The sequence below is a fragment of the Camelus bactrianus genome, chromosome 18 (assembly GCF_048773025.1).
Source record: "Camelus bactrianus isolate YW-2024 breed Bactrian camel chromosome 18, ASM4877302v1, whole genome shotgun sequence".
NCBI classification, from domain to species: Eukaryota; Metazoa; Chordata; class Mammalia; order Artiodactyla; family Camelidae; genus Camelus; species Camelus bactrianus.
Genome location: NC_133556.1, coordinates 31,419,415 through 31,445,134, shown reverse-complemented (window position 1 = coordinate 31,445,134; position 25,720 = coordinate 31,419,415). Strand labels below are relative to the sequence as shown.

Sequence of the window (25,720 nt, the reverse complement as noted above, 5' to 3'; positions counted from 1 at the left end):
CTGCTCGGATATTCCAGAAGCAGAGCCCAGGGCCTCTGGAATGCAAGTTTAGAGAGCAGTTATGAGGGAAGGCCCGGGATTCAGTGAGGCTGGGTTCACAGTTGACCCAGCTGAGTGACCGTGGTCAAGTTCCTCAGTCCTGCGAAGCCTACATTTTCTAATGTTTCTAGTGTGGTAATAATCCTGCCTATATCATAGATTTCTTGGGAGGCTTCAGTGAGGAAGTTCATGTGAAGGGCTTAGCCGAATGCCTGACATACAGTAAGCGCTCAATAACCATCCCTTACTATGATCATTATAATTATTATCATTTTTAAAATTATTTCAGGACTCGCTTTGGGTGCAAAATGTAGGGAGGAGAGGGCACCAAAACCCCCAGTAATTAGAATAAATCATATTTTAATGCAACTTTTAAAAAAATTAAAATTAATATTTAAAAGTCCATGATGAACAGAGCCTCAAAATTTAAATAAAAAAGTGCTGTGCTGAGTCATATTAGATCCTAAAGCAAAAGAAAAAATAATAATACTCATCTTGTCTTCATGGAAAATTTTGATATTTTGTTGATCATGGATTTTTTTCCCATTAATTTCAATTTAAAAAAAAAATATTGTGGGGACAGGTACAGCTCAGTGGTAGAGCATGTGCTTAGCTTGCACGAGGCCCTGGGTTCAATCGCAAATACCTTCATTAAAAAATAAAAGTAAAAATATTATTTATCTTGATTACTGATTTTTGGGGGGCCTCTTTACATTTTGTCTGAAATGAGTGCCTCCCTGACCTCGCCCCAGAACTAATTATTATTATTTTAAGTGATTCCTCCAGAAAATACTAGAGAAAGTCTCTCAGAGGCCACAACAAAGGTCTGAGTTACTGGAAAAAGAGAGAGAGAAAGAAGGCTCTGTTCTCTAAACCAATGTGTCAGTAGCACAGTGACCTGTACCAGCACCTTCTATTAACTGGACTCCGTCTACTGACATTTTCTGTGTTGGGCAGGAGAGAGAGGAAGCCATAAATTAATTTAGGTCGTTACTTTAATTACAGAAACCAATGGAAATTCTATCAATTACCTAAAGTAGAGCAGTGCGGGCCTGATTTATGTATGTTTCTGCCACTTAAATCATTGTTTTATGAATTCCACACAATTACTTCCATAAAATCTGCAATCAATACATCAATTAAAACTCTGCCACTACCACTTGCCCTTGAGTTTCATAAAAGTTAATAAAGGAGGAGATGCTTTTGCATTTTTGATAACATTTAGTTTCCTGAGCATTTGCCTTTGATTTTATATATAGATATATCATTTTTTTTTTCCATTGTCAGCGGTGAAAATCTCAGCGGGGATTAATAGTCATCTTCTTTTTACTTTAGGATTTGTCCTCACATGGATCTGAAAATTCAGCGGTGGCTTCTGTGTAACCGTGTGAAAATACACCTGTTTGTGTGGATAAGCCTATGGGGCCATACAGGGCTGGTACTTGCTGTGGACTGAATTGTGTCCTCCCCTTAATTCGTATGATGATGAGGGACCCCAATGTGATGACATTACAAAATGTACCCCACAATGTGATGGCATTTAGAGATGGGGCCTTCGGGAGGGAACTAGGTTTAGATGAGTCCATGAGGGTGGGGCCCTCATGAAGGGATCAGTGTCCTTATAAGAAGAGACACCTGAAGGCGTGCTCTCTCTGCCATTTGGGGACACAGTGAGCCAGCAGCCATCTATGAGCCAGGAAGAGAGCCCTGATGGGAACCCACCACACTGGGACTCTGATCTCAGGTTTCCGGTCTCCAGAACCAGGGGGATAAATTTTTCTTGCTTAAGCTGCCCGGTCCGTGGTATTTTGTCATGGCAGCCTGAGAAGACGAATACAGTGGTAAACAAAACTTGCTCCCGACAGGGATTTTGTCATCTAAAGTGATACCTAAAGCTGGTAACAAAAGAAAGGACCTATATCTATTTACCTATACAATTAAAAATATGGAGTGGAATGTACGCAGAATGGAATGGCCAAAACAGGAATTACGTTTGTAACATCTGTGGTGTTTGTAGAGACTGTCTCTCATGAATAATTCTCTCTCCATGTGAATTAAAAATAAAATGAGAAAAACTCAGCAAAGAAACGGGCAGTTGTGTATGGGAAATCCACAAGAGGTAGCATCCAAATGACACCAAACTAAGTGAAAGGCGCTGTCCGTCACAGGGAGAAGGGCGAACACAACTGGAGCAAACTGGGTGCCATATTTCACCCACTTGGCTAGCAACATTGAAAAAGAGCCAGAGTGTGGGATGGGGCTGACGATCCTGTGTTTGGGACCCTCCGTGTGGAATCTGGAGCACTGGGATGTCTGAGTGTGTGTAAAGATGTTTGCTGCAGCCTTTAGGGAGAGGCTGAAAAAGAAGTAGCTTGAATGACCTTGGACAGAGATGGCTGCCTGAACTGTGGACCATCCAGACCATGGGACAATATGAAAATATCAGAAAGGCTTAATGGGAGACAGTCAAACTGTGTTATTAAGTGAAAGAAAATGTGATTAACGTGTGTAATGTGCACATAATATGGACGTGTTACTGACCCGCTTATGTATAAAACCAAACTAGTCACACCTCCCATTTTATGTGTGTATGTCCTTCTTTGCATTGTTATAAAAAAAAAATCTGGAAAGATACTTACCAGGGAGTCAGTATGGATTTATTGAAAGACTTGTGTCTGGGGATGAATTGGGGGATATTATTACATTATTCCATATGGATGTGTGTGTGTATATGCGTGTGTATGTGTGCGTGTGTATTTGCATGATGCCCTCATTACAGTGAGCACACGCTACTCTTGTAATTTAAAATCTATGCTTAAACTGTAAAGACAACAAAATAAAGCAGGTAACATTTACCTGCTTCTGGGCACATCTACTCCATATGGAAATGAGGATGGCTGTGAGGTGGCTCTGCTAATCCAAATGGGAAGTGGACTTCCCCATTCCTGGAACCAATGATTTACCCCTGGATAGTTCAACTAATAGAAATGGAGGTGATGTCTTCATTTGGAAGAAAGGTGGTATGTTCCTGTCTCTGCCTGGAGCCGGTTTTGACACTCAGCGTCCACTGTATGCAAACAGTATGGACAGTAATATGATACGCCCTTCCCTCAACAGGAGGAGCCTCCAGACCCCCGGCCCTCGGCTGGGGTGGGCACTGAGCAGACCTTCTAGCCCGACCCCCACCTTCACAAAACCTCTCTGTTGACCTCCTCAAAGCAAGCATCATGTTAAGTAATTAATTAAAATTATTTGAAAATCAATAAAAGAATTTTATTTAACTCCTTTCATTTAGTTGACTAAAAGGTAAAATTTTTAAGACAAAATAGTAATAGTAAATATCTTCCATTTGGTCCAAGGTTGATTTTGCCTGATGCTCTGGAGTCTTGCTCAGACTTCATTTAAGTCTGATACACTCTGGATGGGAGTGGTTTATTAGGGCACGTAAGAGGATGCATGATGTCCCCGGGACACAATTGGAACTAGGGTTTCACACAAGGATCGAGTTCAGGGAAGAGGGGGAAAAACTGGACTCAGGGGGGTTGCGATGGGAGATTCTGTGGGATTCGTTTGTATTGACATTGAGCCCTGAGTGAAAATCTTTCTCTTACTGTTTTCATGTCCTGGGTCATATTACAGGATGATTCACTTAAGGGGAGAAAAAACCCATTATGCAAAACTGCATCTTAAAAAACCAGATAACTTGAGTAGGAATTATTTTCATTACAGACTAATTCAGCAGGGTTCCTTTAAAAACTATCTCTCCTACGGCATTTAAGGGTGTTATTTACAGATGATTAGCTATTTGGCGAGGCAGAGGGGCAATTTAAGTCTAAAGCATCCAAGGCCAGCTAAAGATCCATGGGGAAAAAAGTACAAACTCAGGAGTAATTCTAGAAGTCAGCAAACACACAGGGTCTGTGATTGACAACAGTGTAACTGATAACACACCTTTCTTCAGGAGCACAATGGTTCGATAAAAATGAGAAACATGCATTTTTCAAGTTGAAACATTGGTGTAGAGTAAAAAATTTCTGAGAAGTAAGGGAGCCTCAGCTGTTGGGAAGAAGGCTGGATTCTTAGAGAAAAAGAGGCCACACCATTCAGACCTCAAAGACAAGGCATGTGGCTCTCAGCCCTGTGTGTGTCAGACCTGGAGAAAGGAAAAGGATCTTAGGTGACCACGTGTGGGTCCCCAGATTGTATATGTGTGTGTGTGCACGCACACGCACGTGATGTGTGCAAAAATGAATCTTTACTTTCTGGCTGAATTATTTATGGAAAATAGGGTGTGACTTCATACTAGCAAATACACCTTAATCTGGAAGAGAAAATATAAGTGAATGTTCCAAATGGAAACCACCTACCAAAAGGCATTGCTGACTCAGAGAACTGAAGTAGAAAGGACGGCTCGGCGATCTGCCTTCGGCAGGGGCAGATCATCTTCATACACGGCACCACTGCCTCAAGATGGAAACGATCTAGGGTCCCTTGGCAACCCAAGTGGAGAAGGAGGGGTCTTACGGTGGGCTCCCCTTACAAAGTACCAGCCGACCTTGTGAATCTGAATACTGTCGCTTAAGGAACTGACAGGTGAAGGTCCTTATTGAAAGATACTAGTTTTTTTCCCCTTTTGTTTTGTTATAGGTAGTCGGATTCTCTACTTATTAATTTTTGTTTTTCTATAAAACTACTGTATACAAGGACATTTATTTTCTTTCATATTTTTGAAAAATTGCTATCAACCTAAGTACCCAACAATGTGGTGGGGGGGATAAATTAAAATGTAATATCATTAAACGATAGATTATTATGAGGCCATTGACATATTTACATGAAGTGCATATGACATGATAATAAGTGAATATAACAGAGGGAAAACTGTGTAGGTGATGTGACTGATGGTGCGACTTAAAAATGAAGGGTGTTGGCCGTGCATTATACAGCTTCTAGAATTATTTTAAACTTTTACTTTTAAACTCAGGGGGGAAGTCTCATTACAAACAGTAACATGTATATTGCCATTTTGTATTTTCAATAATAAAATGGACTTTTAAAATCAGCCATCAGCACACCTTTTCTGTAAAGAGCTAGAATGTCATGTCAGTATTCTAGGATTTTGTGGGCCACCTATGTCTCTGCCATGTATTATTTTTTTGTTTTTGTTTTATTTTTTATAATCCTTTAAAGAAATCTAGGAACTCATTCTTAGCTCCCCAGTGTTACAGAAACAGGCTGTGGGCTGGACGTGGCCCCTGAGCTGTGGTTTGCTGTTCTTTGCTTTAGACAATTTTGTGTCTTCTGGAGGGTCTACCGATTTTAATAGGGAGGATTTGTGACATGTTTCCCCATTTGACCTTATGATACACACCTTCCCCAAGTTGCTTTAGAACAGCTACACCAACGCAAACCCTTTTTTGGAGTTAATTTGTTCTGTTCACTCGTGCAAAAAAAACCTGAAACACACCTACAGCATACAGTCCCAGAGAGCCACACAGTCCAAGGTGGTGGCCATTAGCTCCGGGTGGCTAATTAAGTAACATTAATTAAAATGAAGTGAAATAGTTTAAAATTCAGTGCCTCGGCCCCACCCCATGAGCACATATACTGAACAGCACAGGTACAGACCACTTCAGCCCAGAAAGCTCTATCAGACAACAGTGTTGGGGAAAACCCAAAATAATACTCTGGAACCCAACCCACGGTGAGTTTTGAATCACCCTTCTCTCCTACAGAAAATAAAATTTGTGGACAAGGAGGGACTGATACCACAGCATGATGATGAAATTGAGAGGCACATGGAGCCAGGAAAACAGACAAAGTTTGAATACTCTCCCCGGGTTCAAAAAACGCATCTCCCATATCCTGGCTGTGTGCTCCTGGGTGAATTACCCCACCTCGCAGGGCCCTCCTTTTCCTTAGCTGTAAAGCAAACATTAGATTACCTACCTGGTGCAGATTTGGAGCATCAAACAAGGTTGAGCATGTGAAAATGGGACAATTTTCGTAAATTCAAAACGAACCATTTCTTGCCAGTACAGCTAGATTTTGGCTTCTTGGGGGACATGGAAAAAATACCTTGCCTTTAATGAAACTCAAAGCTTCTGTTGAAGGTTAGACTCTGGTTGGGAGAAACAACTGGCTGCCCCCATGACTTGATGCCTTCAGGGACGCCCTCCGCCCCAGGTTTCTCATAATCATTGTTTTTGGATTCCCCGTGACTGCTCCCAACCTTTGCCCCTGCAGCGAGGACTTTGGTTTGTCTGAGCTTCTGGGAACTGAGATGTTGATCTTGGTGCCTGGTGAGGATGTCCCTCTGTCTCTCCTCCTCCTCATTATCCTGAGCCTGTCACTTCTGCTCTCCATCTGGCCTCTTCTCTAGCCAGTCTCAGAAGCAGCCTAATTTCTCCCGGCACCCCCAGACTCACTTTTGATCACTGATCCCAATGAGGACCCGTTTGGCAGTTGTGGGGACTTTGTAGGGTGTAGACACACTGTATGAAACAGATGGTAAGGTCGCGGCTGGGCTGGGGGACTTTGAAGAGGGGCACACTTTGAAGATGGAGGACCATGGTGGAATCAGTAAGAACTTTCATTTTTCAACCTGTTCTGGGAATTGGGGTAGGGTGCGGGGCATTCTATATCCCGGGGGTGGACCCACCCCAGAGGATCTGCCCCAGGCAGAAAAATCCTTGTTTTTTTCCCTTGCCAACACTGTGATCTGTCTTCCGTGTTTATTTTTGGTCTCCTTCCCCTGGCCCGTCATGGCTGTAATCATATCTATCAAAGTCCTTTTTTATTATTATTTCCCTTCCCCCTGCTCCCCCGTTAAATGCAGAGAACCACATTTTTCTCTCATTTCCTCCTCCTCAGTGGAATCACAAAGATAACACAGCCTTGCAAACAAGTCACTGGCCACAGGCAGTAATAGTTCCCATAATGAGTAAACTGCTCAGGAGCGCTGGCCAAGCACCGTTTGCCAGTGTAGGGGGCCACTTGGATGGCCGGCATATTTTATTCAAATTATTTTCATATTCATTTGCAAAGCTGTGGCAGAAGGCAGGCAATGAGCGATATCCCCCTCTCCCATCTCTCTGCCCCCAACCCCACACCCCATCTCCCGTCCGTTGGACCCACTCCTGACAAAGGTCTCACAGAGAATGGCTGGGACATCCGGGAAGTGAGGATTCAGACATGATGAGCAGAGGGGTTAGATGCTAAGGCAACAGGGGAAACAGAGACATGCGTATGAGAATCAACTTCACCTCGCAGAGAGCCACAAGGGAGGGGTGGGGGTGTGCAGGGGGAGGGAGCGAGAACTTACATGGCAGGGAAGGTGATTGGACTCAGATTTATGTCACAAAACAAAAAGAGCCACAACAGCGGGCTTACTTGCGGAAGTATATACAAGTGAACTGGGGGCACTGTACATGGAAGATCCCTCCTGGTTTGCCTGGCACAACAGCACCGTGCCTACGAGAGAGAGAGAGATAGATGGTATCTGGTTCGGGAACAGGCGCGCTACACCTGCGCGATCACGGCAACGCACAGGAGAAAGGCAGAGAAACGAAAGCACAGCCACATCCCTTGAGCGCAGACTGGGCACACCCACGGAAGCCCCCAGCCTTAGACGAAGGGAATCGGTGGAAACCCACCCGCCCCGCCCACCAGGCATGGCATGCCTTTGCAAGTGGGGTTTGAGCAGAGGGGTCTGATTTCTGATCAGAAATGGAGGCTGTGTGACATACTCAAAATAGAGCTTTAGAAATATCAGAGGGAGTTGACTCAGATAGGACTTAGCTGTGTGATCTTGGTAAGTCACTATACCTCTCTGTGCCTTGGGATTCCCATCTGGAAAACAGGGGTGAATATACCTACCTCCTGGAAGGGTTAGGAATCGTATAACTGGAGATGCGCCCAGCACAGGGGCTGGCATGTAATAATCACTGAATAAATGGTAAGCACACACACTAATAGATTTAGAGAAAAGTTTTCTTTGCCTCTACTTTAGTTTTTCTGAAGCAGTTCTTCAGGGGAAGAATGGAAGTAAAGCAGGGAAGAAAGAAATGCAACTTTGCCACCCCTGTGCCTCGTCCTGGACCCAGGCTGGGCTCGGGTGAGACCACCTTTGACTCTGCATTTCCCGTTTCTTCCCTAAATCTCTCTGCCTTCCAGCAGGAGAGGCTGCTTCACTAAGGCCGCGGACCCGGGCTGCACTGCAGTGATGACGGGCCTCCGCCTGACCTAAAGCAAAGGGCGTTGGGCTTCTCCTTGCAAAGTGGAATTTTACAGCGGGGAAGAGCGGTGGACTCCTGAGCTCTCGCCTCAATCTGTGACATATTGTGAACCACCACCACCCCCTCCAAGGACGACCAGCCTCAGGAATCTTCAGGGTGTCAATTCTGCTCTCCTGCTGCTGCGAGGCTGAAACTCAAAGACTTGGGAAAGAATGAGAGAGACTTCTGAGGGGGCCATTACTGATGATGGAAATAGCTTCCTGCTTTTTCGGTCCCCTCCCTAGCTGGGCAAGGACAACCTCCATTTGTCTCTGTATCTTCCTGTCATCACCACCACTGGGAAGCAATCTCCCTGGAGAAGCAGCCCTGCCTTCCAGTCAGCTCACCTAGATCCCTGGAGACTTGCCCTAGGGAGGGGTTCTACAATCTTTTGATATCTTTCCCAATGTCAACAAAATGCCGTTAAAACGTCCAGAGTGAGGGAGGGGTTTGCCAAGTAGAGAGGGACTGACAAGGCGTGGCATTAAGAGACGATAATCCTTCTTGAGCTACAAAACCAGACACAGTTCCAAAGGAGGTCACCACTGTCTTGCAGGTATCAAACCAAAACACAGGGGTTGCCTGAGGAGGCCTGAGACATTTCCCCCAAATTCTACCCTCTGTTCCCTGTGTTTCTCTAGACTTGGTACATTACGTCCAGGTAAAAGAAAGACTATCGCAATCCCTAAGCCATCTCTCCTTCCCCCATCATGAGGTCAACTCCATCCAAACTTTGACAAGGCGAACTAGCCAGTGGACAGAAGTTCTATCTGAAGGAATGTCCCCGAATCCTTCTCACATTAAACCTGGTGTCCCGTGCTTATCAGTGGAGAAGAGCACCCCCTTCCATCCTCTCCTCCCACAAAAGCCTGGATATGAGAGTGCAATTAACGAACCCTCTCCAGTAGTAAATATACAGAGTCTGGGTGGACCTGAGTCATGATCAACCTTTGCTAAACTGGTAGTTCTTCTTCTTTCTACTTTATTTGAACAGAGTTTATCACAACACGTGAGACGACACTTCATATGGTCTAATTTTTCCTCGGTAGGTTTTTTTCCATTCTGGCAGGAAACTCTCATAACATGAGGGTCCAGAGCAAACAAAGGGGACACCAGATCATGGGGCATGGGGTCTAAAATCAACCCACAGGAGGCAGAACGCCCACCAGGAAAGACATGTCCTAACTCCTGATCTGCTTTATCAGGGAAGTTCATTCTGACTTTGCAGGGGTCACTTACAAGCTTGTGCTCAGTGCTAGAAATCTCAGAGAGATGCTACTATTTCTACAGGATATACAGAGCGCTACCAAATCAGAATCTTTTGGGGAAGGGGGAGGGGGCGGCCCATCATAAGGAAGCTCCCTGGTTAAAAATCACATTAAAAGTGAGATCTGAAGTTTCTTGGGGGTGCCTAGGTTTCCACAGAAAAATAATATAATTGTGGCCAAAACATACCCAGAAAGGCATTTCAGCAGTTAAAACCTTAGGGTCAATTTTAAATACTACTCTGTAATTTAGTGAATCCCACTACGACATAATACAGATTTTCTCTAGAAAGCTAAATCTTGGAAGGGCATAATGAAGCCTTCCTAATTTTCTTACACTGTGGATCCTGAGAAACTCAACTGAAATAACTCCTTTGGATGGCCTCTTAGTAGCAAAAAAAAAAAAAAAAAGAAAGAAAGAAAGAGAAAAAAAATTACTTTATGCAATGGTTTTGACCTTTGTAAAATAAAATCTGTACTATCACAGGACTTGGTTTTTATTTTACCTAAAAACATCCTCCAATTTAATTTCCAAAGTACTTATTGTATGTTCTCTTAGTACTCTGTGACCTTTTCTTACAAGAAAGCTTTGAATTAAACAAAACCAAAGCAGCAAAGAGGAACACTGTGACCTCTGTGCATTTTTTTGGGTGGGGGCAAGTGATGTGTGTTTGTTGAAAAAGTAAGTCAAATAGATAACAAGGAACAGGCAGCAATGTGAGGAGTCTTTACATGGTCATTCAAGGCACTTTGCGATACAGCATTGACGGAGATTTCACGTGAGTCTCCCGAGCCCCTCAGCGTAGACCGTCTACCTCCGACTACCATGAACTGTCTATAACCACGGCAAGATCCTGTACTTCTTGGACTTCCATGCCTTTGCTTTAAAGCTCCTTAAAATTTAAGGATGGTGGCTACTCTCAATTTATACCACTATCTACCCATTTTTAGCCAGGCGAAGCCATTCATTAGTTCCAAGAGTATCCCTTCCTATTAGCCTGGAATCCTCAGGATCATTCTTAACACAGTTTGTAGGCAGTTACTATTATTACTATATTATATTATTATTATCTTTAATTATTTATTATTATTATTATTATGAATACGATTATTGGATCAGTGTTGGTGGACAGGATGAAACCTCTGTCCTATTCCTGCTCTTATTGCTAGGTTAAACCGTATGAAACTGATCTTTCTTATGTCAAGTAGGGTTGAACACTGGCAATTACATGTGGTTCAATTGAAAAATGGCTCTCCCCTACCCCAACGCTTCTGCATCCTTTAAAAGTCACCTCCTCTCTTCCCAGTCCCCAGGACTTAATTAATTATTCCATCGTCTATGCTTCTATCACACTTAAAAAAATAAAACTCCCTAGTAGATTCTTGGCTATGCTATATTGCAACTTTAAATTTTCATATTGGTCTCAGCTAGAATCCTCCAGGATGAGAGCCAAGTCATACTCACATCTCTTTTTCCCCAGCCCCTAGCAAAATGCCTGGCACTTAGAGGGGTTAATGAATAAGATTGAATTATTATGTTTTCAAAGACCTCTTCATTTCTACTTTCTTTGCTAATAAGAGTGCTTTCCCCAGGCAACCTTTCTGCCCCTTCGAGAGGTTATAAACCCTCCCTGTTTATAGCTGGGAATCTGCACATCTGCAGTCCACAGATGGTTTTGAGTCCTCCTCTTTTCTAGTTCTTTGACGGTTGGCTCATCCAGTCTGACTGAAACCTGGGCAGCCCGGTCATCCACTTCCTGGGACGTTGATGACTCTATGTGCAGCTGGCAGGGACGGGGCTGCCTGTGACAGGCGGTGATCTCAGGGCCATCAGAGCCTTTCCCAAGCCTGTCACGCTCACTCATTACTCAGGGCACCATGTTCCTCAGCATCCTCAATTCTGGCAAGAGGTGGACCCGCGGGGTCGCGCTCAGGCAGGATTTGGAGCCTCCCTCGGGAGAGGGTGAGCCGGGGTCCATGTTGCAGACGGGGCAGCCGCACCCTTCCTCCTCACCTGGGGACTCTCCACACCGCAGGGGCCCATTCCTGGCCCCTAGGGGGCAGGGAGAAGCCCGGCAGGGGTGCTCCCTACCACAGACAGAAAGGAGAAAGTGTCTCCACTTTTCACTCCACTGCCAACATATAGGTGAGAAAATTGGACTCAAGTCAACTGGAACAAGGTGCAGTTTCACACCTCCAGGCTTTTGCTCAGGCTGGTTCTTCTCCCCGGAGGCCCTTTTCCTCCCTCTAGAATTGTCTAGGGGCCTCGGCTCTGGCTTCTCCTCCTAGAAACCGGATCTATTTACCTCCACCTGGCCAGTTTCAGTTTTCCTCCTCTGCTTTCTGAGACTGTGCTGCAATGGTCTATTTAACCAGCGTCTTCCTTATGGATGCAATGAACTCCAAGAGATGGGGAATCATGTCTTACTCATCCCCGTGGGTCCAGGGACCTAAGCTAAGAGGCAGGAAGCAACTGAGGAGAAAAGCTACAGGAAGGGATTCTGGTAGGCAGCCCTGTAACACATTCAAGAAATAAAATTAGAATGTTAGAGGGGAAGGGAAAAAAGAAAGGCTGCTTTGCAAGGTCCGCTCTTCCATTTTAGCATCCAAAAGGCAGAGCTCCAAAACTGCCCAGTGTGAATGCCGAGGCCCTTACTGTAATTCCTAAATTAAAAAAAAAAAAATGTCAGAGAAACATTCCAACCACCTAGCAACTGGGAGTGACTGACTCACTTCATCAGTTCCAAGATGAAGATGGGCGAGGAGATTTGGAGAAGGATGCTCTTATCTCTGTTGAAATGCAAACAAAATAAAACAAAACAAAACAAAAAACAAAATCACAAAGAATAACAAAAAGACTTTATAAAATATCTAAGAGCCAATGGGAACTCAGGAGCACCTGCTGTGTGAGGGGGTGTGTGTGTGTCATGTGGTCTCTGTTCCTCCACGGACATCTACCATGTGCTAGTCCAGAGTCACTTGAAAGCAGAGATCTGTGCTGGAGCCTTGCTTTCCTGACGGCACCTGGGCTTTGTGGGCACCCAGGGCAGGCCACCTCCAGATGTGCCCCAGTGGCAGACTGATTATTCTGAGTTAAAATTACTTTAGACAGAGCTGATGGCAGAGAGATACTCTGACCCTCCTCTCTGTCTCCCTTAAAGCAGGAAGTAAATCTCTCACGTGAAGGGTCCACACCCAGCATCTCAAGCTAGAAAGATGCCCACCATCAGAGACAGGGAATTCAGACCAAGAAGCCTCTATAAACAAATCCTGTGTCTTCTTTAATGTACTCCCCCAAGCCATCACCCTGTTTAGATTCTTTAGTAATTTTGCGGCCCCACACTTGAATTTTTTTCTGTCAATTCCTCACACATCTATTACTTCTTTGTCTAAAAAGTATCAAAGCTGCACTTCTTAGGTCCCGTTTCTATGAGATTTCTGTGCCCACATAGAAAAATTTGTTTCTTTTTCTCCTGTTGGTCCCTCTTGCATCAATTTTATTATTAGACCAGCCACAAGAACTCAGAAGGGATGGGGGGCAGAGATTTCCCCCTTCCTGGCACTTCATAACTCTGGAAAGAGAGCTATGGGGGAAAAAACCCCACAGGCAAATGGTGAGTGAGTGCAGGGGGTCATTCCGGAGCTGCCTTCCTGCCTCCAGGGCGATGCTAGGGAAAGGTGGGGCTGTGAGTCCTCGCACTCATTCAGCAGGCGGCCACTGTGACCTACTCTGTGCCCTCTGTGCAGGTTCTGGGGCACACCTGCTGGACCCCATATGCTTTACAAAAAGGCAATGCTTAGTACTCACGTATTCGAGAGCAAATACATACACAAGAAAAAGAACAAAGAAATAATTCTGAATATCAGCCGTAAGCCGTAGCCCACATGATTAGTTACTTTGCTTGCTGAGATAAATACAATTTCAAAGTAATTTTGGAACAATTTTTATTAGATGTGACTGTTAGACTCTGGCAAAATACTTATTCCATATTTCGACTTTGTATTGCACTCATAACTGAAAAATGTTCAATAGTTATAGTCATCACTCCTGGAAATAATATTTTGATTTCATATAAAAAAGAAACTTTTATTCAATATTTACCAAGGAGTGTTTACACGGCATTGGTCCCTCTCTAATAATAAGAGGCAGATAGTATTAGTCCTTTTTAATAGAAAAAGGAGGTACAGAACAAGGGTGTCATTTACAGAAAAGCCTTAGTTAGCATCAGTCAGAGGCAAATAAAGTGAAGAACAAGCTACCAGGGTTCCTCGACCTTTGCTCACTCGGTGAATGACGAGTCTCCCTGCTTCCATCGTTGCTGAATGATTTTTAAAGCTTTTTATTTTTAATTGGAATTAAAGTAGGAAAATGTTGGTTATAAATGAAAGAACAAAACAGAAACCCACAGACGTCCTTCTTGCAGGAGCAGTACTTTAGGAAAGGGGGTGGCCATCACCCAGGGTCCTCCGACGCCATTGGTTCTCACAACCACCTGCATCACCAGCATCCCCTGGAGGGCTGGTTAACACTGGGCCCCATTCCCAGTGTTCCTGACCCCACAGGTCTGGGGTGGAGCCTGAGAACTTGCATTTTTAATAAGGTCTCCTGCTGTCTGGGGACCGCACTTTGCAAAACTCTGCAGAAGAGCCAGTTTCCCAAACCTCATCAGCCATAAATTCTTCCCTTCCTGAAATCAGAGATTCTTCAAAGCCTACAGAAACCACCTGGGATATTAGCTACTATATATAAAATAGATAAGCATGTTTTTTTTGTGTATAGCACAGGGAATCATAGTCAATATCTTACAATAACCTACAACGAAAAAGTATATGAAAATGAATGTATGGATGTGTATGTAGACAGAAACATTCTGCTGTACACCAGAAATTGACACATTGTGAACTGACTACATAATTCAATTAAAAAGAAAAAAAAGAACCTCCTGGGGAGAATTGGATGTGTATGCCTTCCAAGGCCCTACCCCTGAGAAGTGTGACTTAGCCGATCAGAAATCTGAACTTTCATCAGCAACCCGGACGAATCTGCTGTTCTGCGGATTCCAAGATGCGCTTGGCATCAACCAGGTCTTAGGTCATCTCCACATACTCAGGAGAAAAGTGAAAATGGCTAAATATAGCTCGTCTGAATACGTCTGCGGGCAAAGAGGTAGAATTTCTTTACTTTTTATTTTTACCATTTGGTACATTGCACTAATTTTGCCTTTGCTTTGGAGCATTTCAAACAAAAAAAGAGTAACTCACTTCTAGTCCTAGCCAGTCTGCCCAATTCCCTGGAGGCAGGCTGGGGAAGAAGACACACAAAACACCAGTTACATAATCCTAGAGAGGTCACCCTTGGTTTCCCGTCCAGAAGAGGACACATTCATCCCTGCTCCACTGCGCTGGGTTGAATGATGCCCCCTCTCAAAATTCACACATCGAAGTCGTAACCCCGAGTACCTCGGGATGTCACTGCCTTTGGAGACAGCATCTTTAAAAAGGTCATTTAGTTAAAATTAGGGGAGAAGCTAATTCCCTATGACTGATGTCCTCATAAGAAGGGTACATTAGGACACAGACCCAGAGGGAAGACTATGTGAAGACACAAGAAGACCACCAGCTACAAATCAGGCAGAGAGGTCTCAGATGAAATCAACCCCACCAACAACTCCACCTCAGACTCCCAGCTTCCAGTACTTAAAGGAAATAAATTTGTGTTGTTGGACATACCCGGACTGCGGAATTTTTTCATGGGAGCCCCAGCAGAGCAATATACTCACTGGCCTTATCCTGAACCCTGCCTTGAGGATCAGTGAAGAGCTATCGTGAGGACCACCCCCCATGAAACGTCATACAAGGATCAAACTCCTGTTCTACTTAGAGGCCTGGGAGGTTGCCATGTGGTCCCTGCCAGTGGAGGCTGGCTGCTTCCGATTGACAAATTTATCCAAAGCCCCGATGGGCTGTGGACGACTTTGACTTTTCCAGTTACGCATTTTTGAACATAGACTAGTATTGAGCTAATCCATGTAAGAATATTTTCACAGCTAATACCTAAAGCTTTTATACATGCCTGAAAGATGAGCTTCTCTGAAGGGTTACGGTAGCGTTTTAAGTACAGAGGTATTTCCATTTAGGCACAGACGCTGCAGAAAATGTTGCATGTATATTTAATTCGTATAAATCAAATCATGTTTTAATTGTGCCAGGGGATTTCCATATTTGAAGGAGCCCTGGAGTGAATCTGTCTATAGTGTAAATAATCCCTCATTCCAATTTATTTGGTACGTTTTGATTTTTCTAATATTTGGAAGCACATCATTTTTTTTTTCTTTTCACTTTTTATTCTGACATAACTGCAGAATAGAAGCTGCAAGGATAGTACATTGAATCTGTACAGCTTCCTCCCTGATTCTTTATTGTTTAAAAATGTAATGACTCACTTGACTGTCATTTACTGCCTCCAAAATTTAGGCTAATAGAAGCTTTTAGAGAAAATATTTGATTGACTCAATACGAGGATAAACATACTGTATCCATATCCTCAAATGTTACAGTAACAGCTCCAAAAACTGCTTACTGAAGACCTGCTAAGCACCAGGCAAACCCACTCAATGTTAGATTTGGATTATCCCCTACTCTTAACCCTATAAGACAGGTACCATTATTATACCCATTTAACAGAAAAGGATACTGAGACACAGAGTTTTAGGATCTTGTCCAAGGTCACACAGACAGAAAATTTTGTGGTGCTGAAAGCAAATTAAACCAACCAGATTTCTGAAGCCATGGATTTAAGGTTATCCTTCTAAATTAGGTGTAGGCAAACTGGTGTTCCGGCCAAATCCAGCCTATCACCCTTTTTGTATGGCCATGAGCTAGGAATGATTACATTTTTATATGACTGAGAAAAAAAATCAATAGGAGAATAATATTTGGTGACAAGTGAAAATTATCTAAAAGTCAAACTTCAGTCTCCGTCAATAAAGGTTTACTGGGACACAGCCGTACTCAGTCACTCACGTCCTATTCGTGGCTGTGTTACGTTACAACCACAGAGCCAAGCAACTGGAACAGAGAACTCAGGGTCCACCAAGACCATAATATTTGCTATCTGGACCTTCACAGAATACACCTGGGGACCCCTAGTCTAATGCCTGCTTTCTGTTTGGAACAAAACTGCTAATAAGCACCTCTGAGGACAGCACCAGACCCTCCCCAGGAGGCTGTCACTGAAAGTTTCAGAAGGCATCATTTTATCAGTACTCGCCCCAAATTTAATTTTAGTTCAGTTTCGTTAAAATGAACATCCCAAAACAATCTGAAGATGTGGTTTTTTTTTCAATACTTGCCAAAAATTTCTTTTTAATTCATTGTTGTTTAAGACAATGGAACGAGGAGAAAAAAATGGCCCCATGAGGTATTTGTGGGAAACTAACATTTCCACTATAACAAAAACAATGAAAATAAATTTTATCTCCTAAGGTATTTGGCATTCAGGGTTCTGGGTGTCAATATATTGATAAGGGCCACTCTAGAGCCTTGCTTCTCAGATGTTAATATGCACTGAATCAATGGGGTTGGGGGAGGCCTTTTTAAAATACAGATTCTTATCTAGTGGGTCTGAGATGGGGCCTGAGATTCTGCATTTCTTATAAGCTCCCAAGGGATGTCTGGGCTGCTAACAACAGTGAAATGCCAAGGACTACATAGCCATCCTCAAGCCCAGCCAGTATTTAATAAGAGTGGCCATTAAGATGCCACTGAGTTTCTGGACCTGGACCAAATACGCTTTACATGCCTTATAATATTTTTTCTTATTAAACTTGCAAGGAAACTAAGTTTCAGAGAAAAAAAAAAAAAAAAAGAGAGAGAGAGAGAGATAAACTGAAATTTGAGCCAGCTTTGCATGACTCCAAAGCTTAGGCTCTCATGAACATTATCAATGATGATACTTGGTTCTGAGTTGATTAAACATCCTCTCCAACCTTGGACTGATAAATGTTCCACCATCTGCATTTCAACAAAGCCATGTCTAAAGATGGTGCAGTCATCTTCTGGATAAAAACACCTGATTCTTCCAGGCGAAAAGATGTTAGAAGCTCCTGATCACCTTTCAGAATCTGCAATAGGGTTTTAAATCCAACCAGGGAAGCCTCTGGGCAGGATGTAGCTTCTGCAGATAAGAAAATCCCACTTGCAAGATAGAAATAGGACATGGAGGAAGGAAACACAGAGGAGAAATAGTGAACCCTTAAGTTGTAACTTCGTGGCTGAAAAAGCATGGGCTTTGGAAACTTTTAAACTTAGTTTGGTTTTCTAGCCTCACTGACTGTAAGTTTCTTTGACCTCCTCATTTAACATCCTTGAGCCTCGGTTTTCACATCTGTAAACAGGGACAAAATGATTATTATTATTTGGAATCTCAAAATATGGCCCTTTTGGGGGACTTATTTTGCTTTTTTTTATTAAAGAAAAGAGTAGCAAATTGACAACTACAGTTTTGTTTGGCCACTAACATAATGCTAAACATAACAGAATTAATGGAAAACATCTTAAGATTGGGAAATAATTGCAAACACTTAAATTTGGGAGGTTTAACCTTACAAGACAGATGTCTGGCTTCTCTTGAGGAGTCAGGGATGGGGCCACAGGGGTTGGGGCTAGTATTCTTGTCTGGCAGGGCCACTCAGAGTGATGGGGAGAAGCTACTCCTCCTATAATTGAGACATGTCCTTTCCAATTTGCACATTTCACTTACTGATCTCACAGCCTGCTCCTCAAGTTATTTTAGTGTGCAATCTCTGCTCAGGAGAAAAAACAAATTAGAAATTGTGCTTCGGCTGAAAGCAGTGAAATTGACAAATCTCTGCAAAGAGCCCAGATGGGATTCCTCACTCTCTGTCTCTCCTCTTCCAGGGGCAAGAACCTCTAAGATGCTACAAGAGACCAAAAAGCCTTCTAGAAAGCCTTGCCTAGTGGCCTCCGCTTATATTTCACTTACTGTTACAGAACTATATTTTAGGAGGGACGGGGTATATTCGTGGGATGGCTGTACAGATTCACCTTTTTTTTTAAGCAATTTTTTGGAGGGGGTGGGAGGTAATTAGATTTATTTATTTATATGGAGGAACTGGGGATTGAACTCCATGCTAAGCACGCACTCTACCACTTGAGCTATACCGTCCCGCCTTGTACAGATTCATGTTGAGTTTCCCTCCTTCCCCAGATTAGGTTTAAAGTCCTGACCTCATTCTTTGGTGAGAGTAGAAAATTCTACACTTCAACTTTGAGTCTCTCAAAGAGTAATCAGACACACTTGTTTAAATATGCCTCCCACACCACCAACACACACACACACACACACACCCCCATAGGCTGAAAATAAATAGATTATTTCACCTGATGGAAATTGTTCTCGAAAATGACAGAGAAATAACACAGAGGGCTTCAGTCTTTGCAATACCACATGTATATTAAACAAACACTAGAAACATACAAATAGACTTATATTTCTCCCCCAGGGGAAATATTGGTGATGTTGGGGCGTTCATGTTTTTAAAAATGATACTGGGTTTAATGCAGTGATGAATGTACATCACTTAACCTCTGTGTCAGATTTAAATGTATAACCCATTAACTAATTTAATCTCTCAAAAAAATAACAGCCGTTGGCATTATTCTTTGAATAATCCTTGTTTAGTTTCCATAATGGTATACAGTTTAATGAAAAACTCATTAGAATGTAGCATGCGGCATAATTAATTCTGGCTGATTCTTTTGGTGTAAATAGCTAATGCAGATGCTGGATTCCAATTTCCACTGGCTTTATTAATTTTTCATAAACCAATATTTTGACTGTAATGGGTTGTAACAGTTCCAGAGAAGTTCTAGAAATGCATTAACTATCATTAATGTAGTTAATCTAAGGAGGATTTTGCCATTTGTGTGTTGGTTCTTCCACACTACACATCTAAAAGAAAAGGGGACAGCTTCGTATTATACTTGGAGACTCTAGATATAATTAACATAAAGAGTATTAAACAACATTTGGCCCATTTGTCTCTGTTTGTACATCAACTTAATTGGTAGGGCTAATACCATTGAACCATACATTTTGAAAAGAACCCTGAAAGTGAAAAGCAAAAAAGCAAAGCAAAACAAAACAAAACAAAACAAAACTTTGAAAAAATGGTTCATGATAGAATGGCAATTCAAGTTAAAACATAAAGAAAAAAAAATGAAATCACTTCATTTTTGAAATCTCTGGTAATTTGCTTTTTGACAAAACCAGGAGACAAGTTTTAGAATAGCTGGCCACCGTCTGGTAATCTGAGGTCTGGCAGGAGTCACCAGTCTGTGGGCTTGGTGGGCAGACACCGATGGGGTCTTACATCTTTCCATCTTCCAGGGCTTAGCTCACACATATTCCTCATGATAAGACTCTTACTGGTTTTGAGTGTGGATCTGGGTGCTAACTCATCACTAAGTATTCTCGCTTATTTTAATTTTGTATTATTTTAATTTTTAATGAGAGCTTTCAATGGTTGTTGACCACTCAAAGGATAAGTTCCAGAATCCAGGTTCCTTTGTTTGGTCTTATCAGGTCTTTTGTAACTTTTCTCTGCCAGGTACTCTCTGATCTCAACAGATCTACACTTCTCAGCCTTTAGAGGAACCTGATTTTGCCTCAGAAATTCCCATTTCAAGTGAAGACCAAGTATCTGTATTTATTTTTGTTTTCTTTTTTTAAACTTTTCTCAATGGATTCTGAAGATAAAGGTTGAGAAACTCCTTTGGGCTCTACCAAACTCCTACAGGAATCTCCTCTCTGCTTTCTTCCCTGGAAACTCTTACTCCTTCCAGATCTAACTTGTGGCACCTCTTTTCATGCAGGGAGAATTGCCATTTTCCAGTATTCTGGGAGGTAGCATCCTTTATTATACCCCGAGTTTATCCGTCTGCATCATTCACTGCCCTGCCAAATTCTGGAGGGAAGGACTGCTGTCCCAGCACCTACCACAGTGCCTGGCACTTCCCAGGCCCTCAAAGCGGCAACTCTGAGTTAAAGGATGAATTAGTGGAAGCCAGTGAGATGTGTGAATATATACTTAGCCTCTCTCTTTGGCTCTTCCTCAATGGACATCATGCAACTGTGTGACAGCCACCTAACCTCGTGGGTTCATGCAGTACTGTGTAACTGCTACCAAAGGAGGATGCTACAACACACACGTGCATGCATGCGCGCGCACCCCCACACACACACACACACAAATAACATAAAACAAAACAAAAACCCTCCCCAGGGCATAAGCTTTGTGTTTATCAAAACTGGAATATCTAACCAGGGTCAGCAAAGTGGGACCAAGGCTTTCTCCTTTTCCGTAGTGGGGAAGTGGGGAGAAGATGACTATTTCATGATACATGAAAATTACCTGAAATTTAAATGTCTGCATTTTAAAATAAAGTTTTATTGGAACACAGCTGTGCCCACTCCTTTATGTGTTACTGATGGCTACTTCTGCGCTACAACGGCAGAGTTGAATAGTTGAGGCAAAGACCATATGGCTTGTAAAGCTGAGAATATTGACCAACTGATCCTTAACTGAAAAAGTTTGCAGGCCCCTGCTCTAGGCCAAAGATCCTCGTGTTCTATCCTCTTTCATAAGTAAATTCAGCTTCATCTTTTCTTCTCGAGTCAGCCAACACAGCAGTACGTCTTGGCTTACATCCTCCTCCTCCTCCTCACCGGTACCATCATTATCACCGTTGTGTTCTATTCTGAGCTTACCATCTCTATTATCTTTTCTTTTCTTTTTTTAAATAATGTTGGGCTTAAAAGGGTTACCTCATCGGGGCTGGGCATCTCAGATCTTTCACATTCCTCCCAAAGGCTGGTCTTTAGGATTGGCCCTCACTCAAGTCCTGGGAGATGAGTTCTCAGCCCTGGGAATAGTCTAGCTGATGGGGCTATCCTGGGATGCCTGTGGCCTTGGGCCACCCAGTCCCAGTGTGATAAGACAGTTTGTGGGAGCAATGTGATATCTGGTGAGTGCTTATGTTTGCTCTTTGGGCTAATGAAGGTTTGAGTAGTTGAGGTCCATCATGTGGGTGCTCCATGTCTATTTGACAAGCTCCTGAGAAAAACCCTGGACACTGAGGCTCAGGGGACCCTCCCTGATTGGGGGTGCTTGGCACGTGCTGTCACACATCTTTGCTGGGAAAATTAAGCACATCGTGTGACTTGACAGGGAGAGGACACCTCAGGAGCTCCTCATCACTTATCAAGATTTTAGGCCAGATCATTCTTTGTGGTGGGGAGTGGTCCTGTGCATTGTGGGAAATTTTGCAGCACCCTTAGCCTCCACTCATAGATGCCGGTGGTGAACACCCTTCCCCCAAGATATGACAGTGAAAAATGTCTCCAGAAGTAGCCCAATTCCCCTGGGTGGAGGTAGGGCCAAGATCTCTTCCAGTGAAAAACCATCAATCCAAGACATTGGATTAACTAAAGCCTGTGTGGGAGATAACTTGCAGTAAAAAGGAACCATCTTTGGAGTAAGATATGCAAAGGTATGGGTTTGGATCCAGCTTTTTAACCTTTGCAGTCAACAATCTTGGGCACCTCAACTTCATTGGATTTCTACTTTATCTTCAAGAGGAAGAAAATGGCACTAATCCTGCAAAGTTGCAATCTCTGTAAACGTATGCCAAGATCGAAACATGGAGGCTGGGCATGCAGCTGGTGATATTAAATGCAAAGGTTACTAATTGTCATTGTATTCCATGACCTAATGAACAGAAGGCATCTCATCTTCTCCAACTGAGAAAGTTGCATCCCAAGATGGTGGAAAACATGGGCTTTGAGGTTAGAAAAAAAGACCTTTATATAGTACACAGATGTTTCACATACTAGTTCTGTGATTTAGGGAATGAGATAAACTCTACACAAAGCCTTGGTTTCATAATTTCTATAATGAAGACAGTGCTGCAACATTTTACTGAGAACTGGAGGAGACGCAGAGTGCCCGGCACAGGGTGACTGCCCCGAGCTGGCTTATGATGCTGATGTTTTGAGTTGCTCAGTATATGGATGATTCAGCCTTAGCACCTTCCCTATGAAATTTATCCGGAGCCAGATATTAGAACCTCATCTTCCTCCCACAGCCTAGAGGTGGGGGCTTCCGCCTACAAGGACCATCCTGTCCCTCCCTGCTGATTGGCGGGGAGCACTCCTTGACAGACTTTCTTTCCACGGAACAGAATGGGGACTCATTCATTTCGGAAATGCAGTTTTCAGCACATAAGCAAGTTCTGATCCTTTTTGAAGATGAAAAACCCCCACAGGCTCCATCAAAGCCGAGCTGCATTCCCTCTGTGGGATGGGAAAGGATGCAGAGAAAAATTAAGGCCAAATGTGGGCAGGGATGGAATGAAATCTGATAAGACAGACGAGGGGAGGGGAGGAGAGAAGCAAAGTGAATTGCAACCGAGAGGGGAGGCAAAGGTAAACAGATGTATGAGATAAACCCTTTGAAGTGGAACATTTCCAGGCTGAAAATCCTTTGCTTGGGGACTTAAATCTGGACTCTTCTGTTCCAGTTCAGTGAAGTGCACTGTATTTGAATCTGGCAGATGTGTAAATTACACAAAACACCACCGCGCCAAAGGTCGTTGTTCAGAAAGAGGAGCTCCTTACGGCCACAGCTCCGATTCCAGTAGAGGCTGGTCCTCTGGGTGGACATGGGAGACTTTAGAGCCATGAGGAACACCTGAGTATTTGCTGCTTGGAGGGGCTCGGGGTGGTAGCAGGTACCTTTCAAACCTACATTACATTCTTTTAGGATGCGAAGGAGGTCACCCCTAACAGGGCATGCTTTGTACTCAGTATTTTATTAGTTTATACCAAGCCCAACCCAAAGTCTAGGACTGTGACCAATAAAAGAAAAGCAACTTATGTCAGATGATCCCAGGTTCTGGACAAATTCTTTTTCTTTCTTTCTTTCTTTCTTTCTTTCTTTCTTTCTTTCTTTCTTTCTTTCTTTCTTTCTTTCTTTCTTTCATTTCTTTCTTCCTTTCATTCTCTCTCTCTCTCTTTCTTCTTTTCAGACGGTATTGTATCCAAATTGCAGGAACGGAACTGGAAAGAAGTCCTTCCAAAAGTGTGGCTAAAGGTCATTCTCTTGACTGTAATAGACTCAGTGAAGTGAGATGGGGGCAGCAACTGGGACGGAGACCTACATCTACCTTCTTCTGACCTAATTCTTAGATGAATCATGGTTCTCAGTGGCCAAAAGCCCATAGAAAACCAATACTTTTGTATGGCTAATCCAAGGTCAAATACAGCTGCCCTTTCGAGATACGCAATCACAGAGGGCTACATCCATCCTCTTCAATTTTAACCTTTATATTGAGATCTCAATCCACTTTCCCATCCCCTAGCCTGGTATCAGATCATGTGGTCCACGGCCAGGCTTGTGCCGACGTGGACACAATCAATCCAGGTGACTCCAGTGATCACACTGATCTCTTATATTTTTATCTTACTTTATAGTCAATAAAGTTCCTTTACACTCATTATCTTATCTGATCCTCTCTGTAACCCCAGGATAACCTAGTTTCAAGACCTGACCAATTTTCAAATGTGACTTTGCAGCCAGGTGTTATGCACTTCTTTTAAGACCTGTCGTTTTGCTTCACTCTCCCCAAACCAGAAATTCTTATTTTCAGGAGGAGTATCCACTCAGGACCACCCCCCTGCCTCCCCCAAATCCTGCTACTAATAACAGTGCCACCAAGACTATCATTCATTGTCGTCTTCAAGGTTTTTGAGTTGATTTACTCAGCATCTCCCTACTTTTGGCCTTAACTGTGTGTTTCTTGTCACCAGGACCTAACTCTATCTCAGATCTGCATTGCATTGGAAGACCTTTTCCTTTCCCTATTGATCACGACTCGTGGAGTAATTCAACTCAATTCCAATTTTCCTTTGCAGGCGGGGAGCTCCCCATCCACAGAAGTGAGTTATGTGTGTTCGAGTGGTGCATCTTATGAATCTTGTTAAGCTTTGCTGCCTTATAGCCCCACTGATGGAATATTTAATCACAGAAATGAGTTGGCAGATATGATATACAGTGTGGGTGAGCTTTGCAGCGATCTTAACCAGCAATTGAGAAACGGGTGAATTTGCCATTTGTCAGTACCATGTCGACAACGGTGTATAGCCTTCTGTTATTTATTTTTATTTTGTTTTACTTACGTATGAAGATTAAAGGTGCTTTCAACCAACAGTTTCGTTGGCTAGATAATCATGATTATCCCTAAAGGACATCACTTAAAAAAAATGTTTTTATTAGATGGTAAAGGGAACTTCTCACAATGATGGGGAAACTGTAAGAATTCTTGTTAAAGCCTCCTTATCAGGCTTCTTAAAAACACTATTTCTAATTATACTAAATAACTTGGGAAATATTCCTTTGAACAGATATTTGCAGATACTATACATCTATATACAATACCTTCAATTTTAGTTAGACTCTAAAATGGAATGCCCGTAGACACAGGCTAAAGTCTTTGAAACTCACCTGGGTGTTTTTTTCCCCTTGACTTATCAATCATTTGTCTTGAGAATAAGCCTCAAAGAGTTTGAGGATGATTAAGCTTAGGAAAAATAATCAATGCTGCTCAGCTTTATAGGAAAACATCCATTTGTCTTTGGAAAAGATTTATATATGTTCATGGAATATGCTCATTTAGGTCTGTCTGCTTCTGGGAGACGGGTCCTGGATAAGCACTTAAAAGAGTTCTTCCAGGTACGACTGGATGAGAGTTCAGAAAAACCACCCCAAATGAAAGACCTTTTCTGACAGTTTTCTAAATGCTTCCCCTGGAACGCGAGTGCGAGGGAGAGTGCATGTCATAATTTATCAAAGCAAATTAATACTGTTCAGCTAGTAATTAAAGATCCTCATTAAGAGGTGTAACTGCTCTCCCCACCCCCACCCTGCGTTAGCAATAAAAATGCACTCAGGGCATCAAGAGGTTATATACAAAAATCAATAACCTGCCATTTTATAATTAAAGAGAAAATAAATGTTAGGGGAAAGTCCACTAAATTAGGAAAATTACCTTTAGGAGAAA

The 25,720-nt window shown here is 42.9% G+C and overlaps 1 protein-coding gene across 16 annotated transcripts in view; it reads right to left on the bottom strand.

The window, feature by feature from the left end:
- The window catches only part of RBFOX1 (RNA binding fox-1 homolog 1), a 1,986,757-nt gene that overhangs the window by 71,797 nt on the left and 1,889,240 nt on the right, over nucleotides 1-25,720 (bottom strand). For all 16 annotated transcript variants that reach the window (XM_074346731.1, XM_074346734.1, XM_074346737.1 and 13 more), the window contains one exon: nucleotides 7,432-7,512. In XM_074346731.1, coding sequence (XP_074202832.1) covers nucleotides 7,432-7,512 — 81 coding nt within the window. The remainder of the gene's footprint in view (nucleotides 1-7,431; nucleotides 7,513-25,720) is intronic.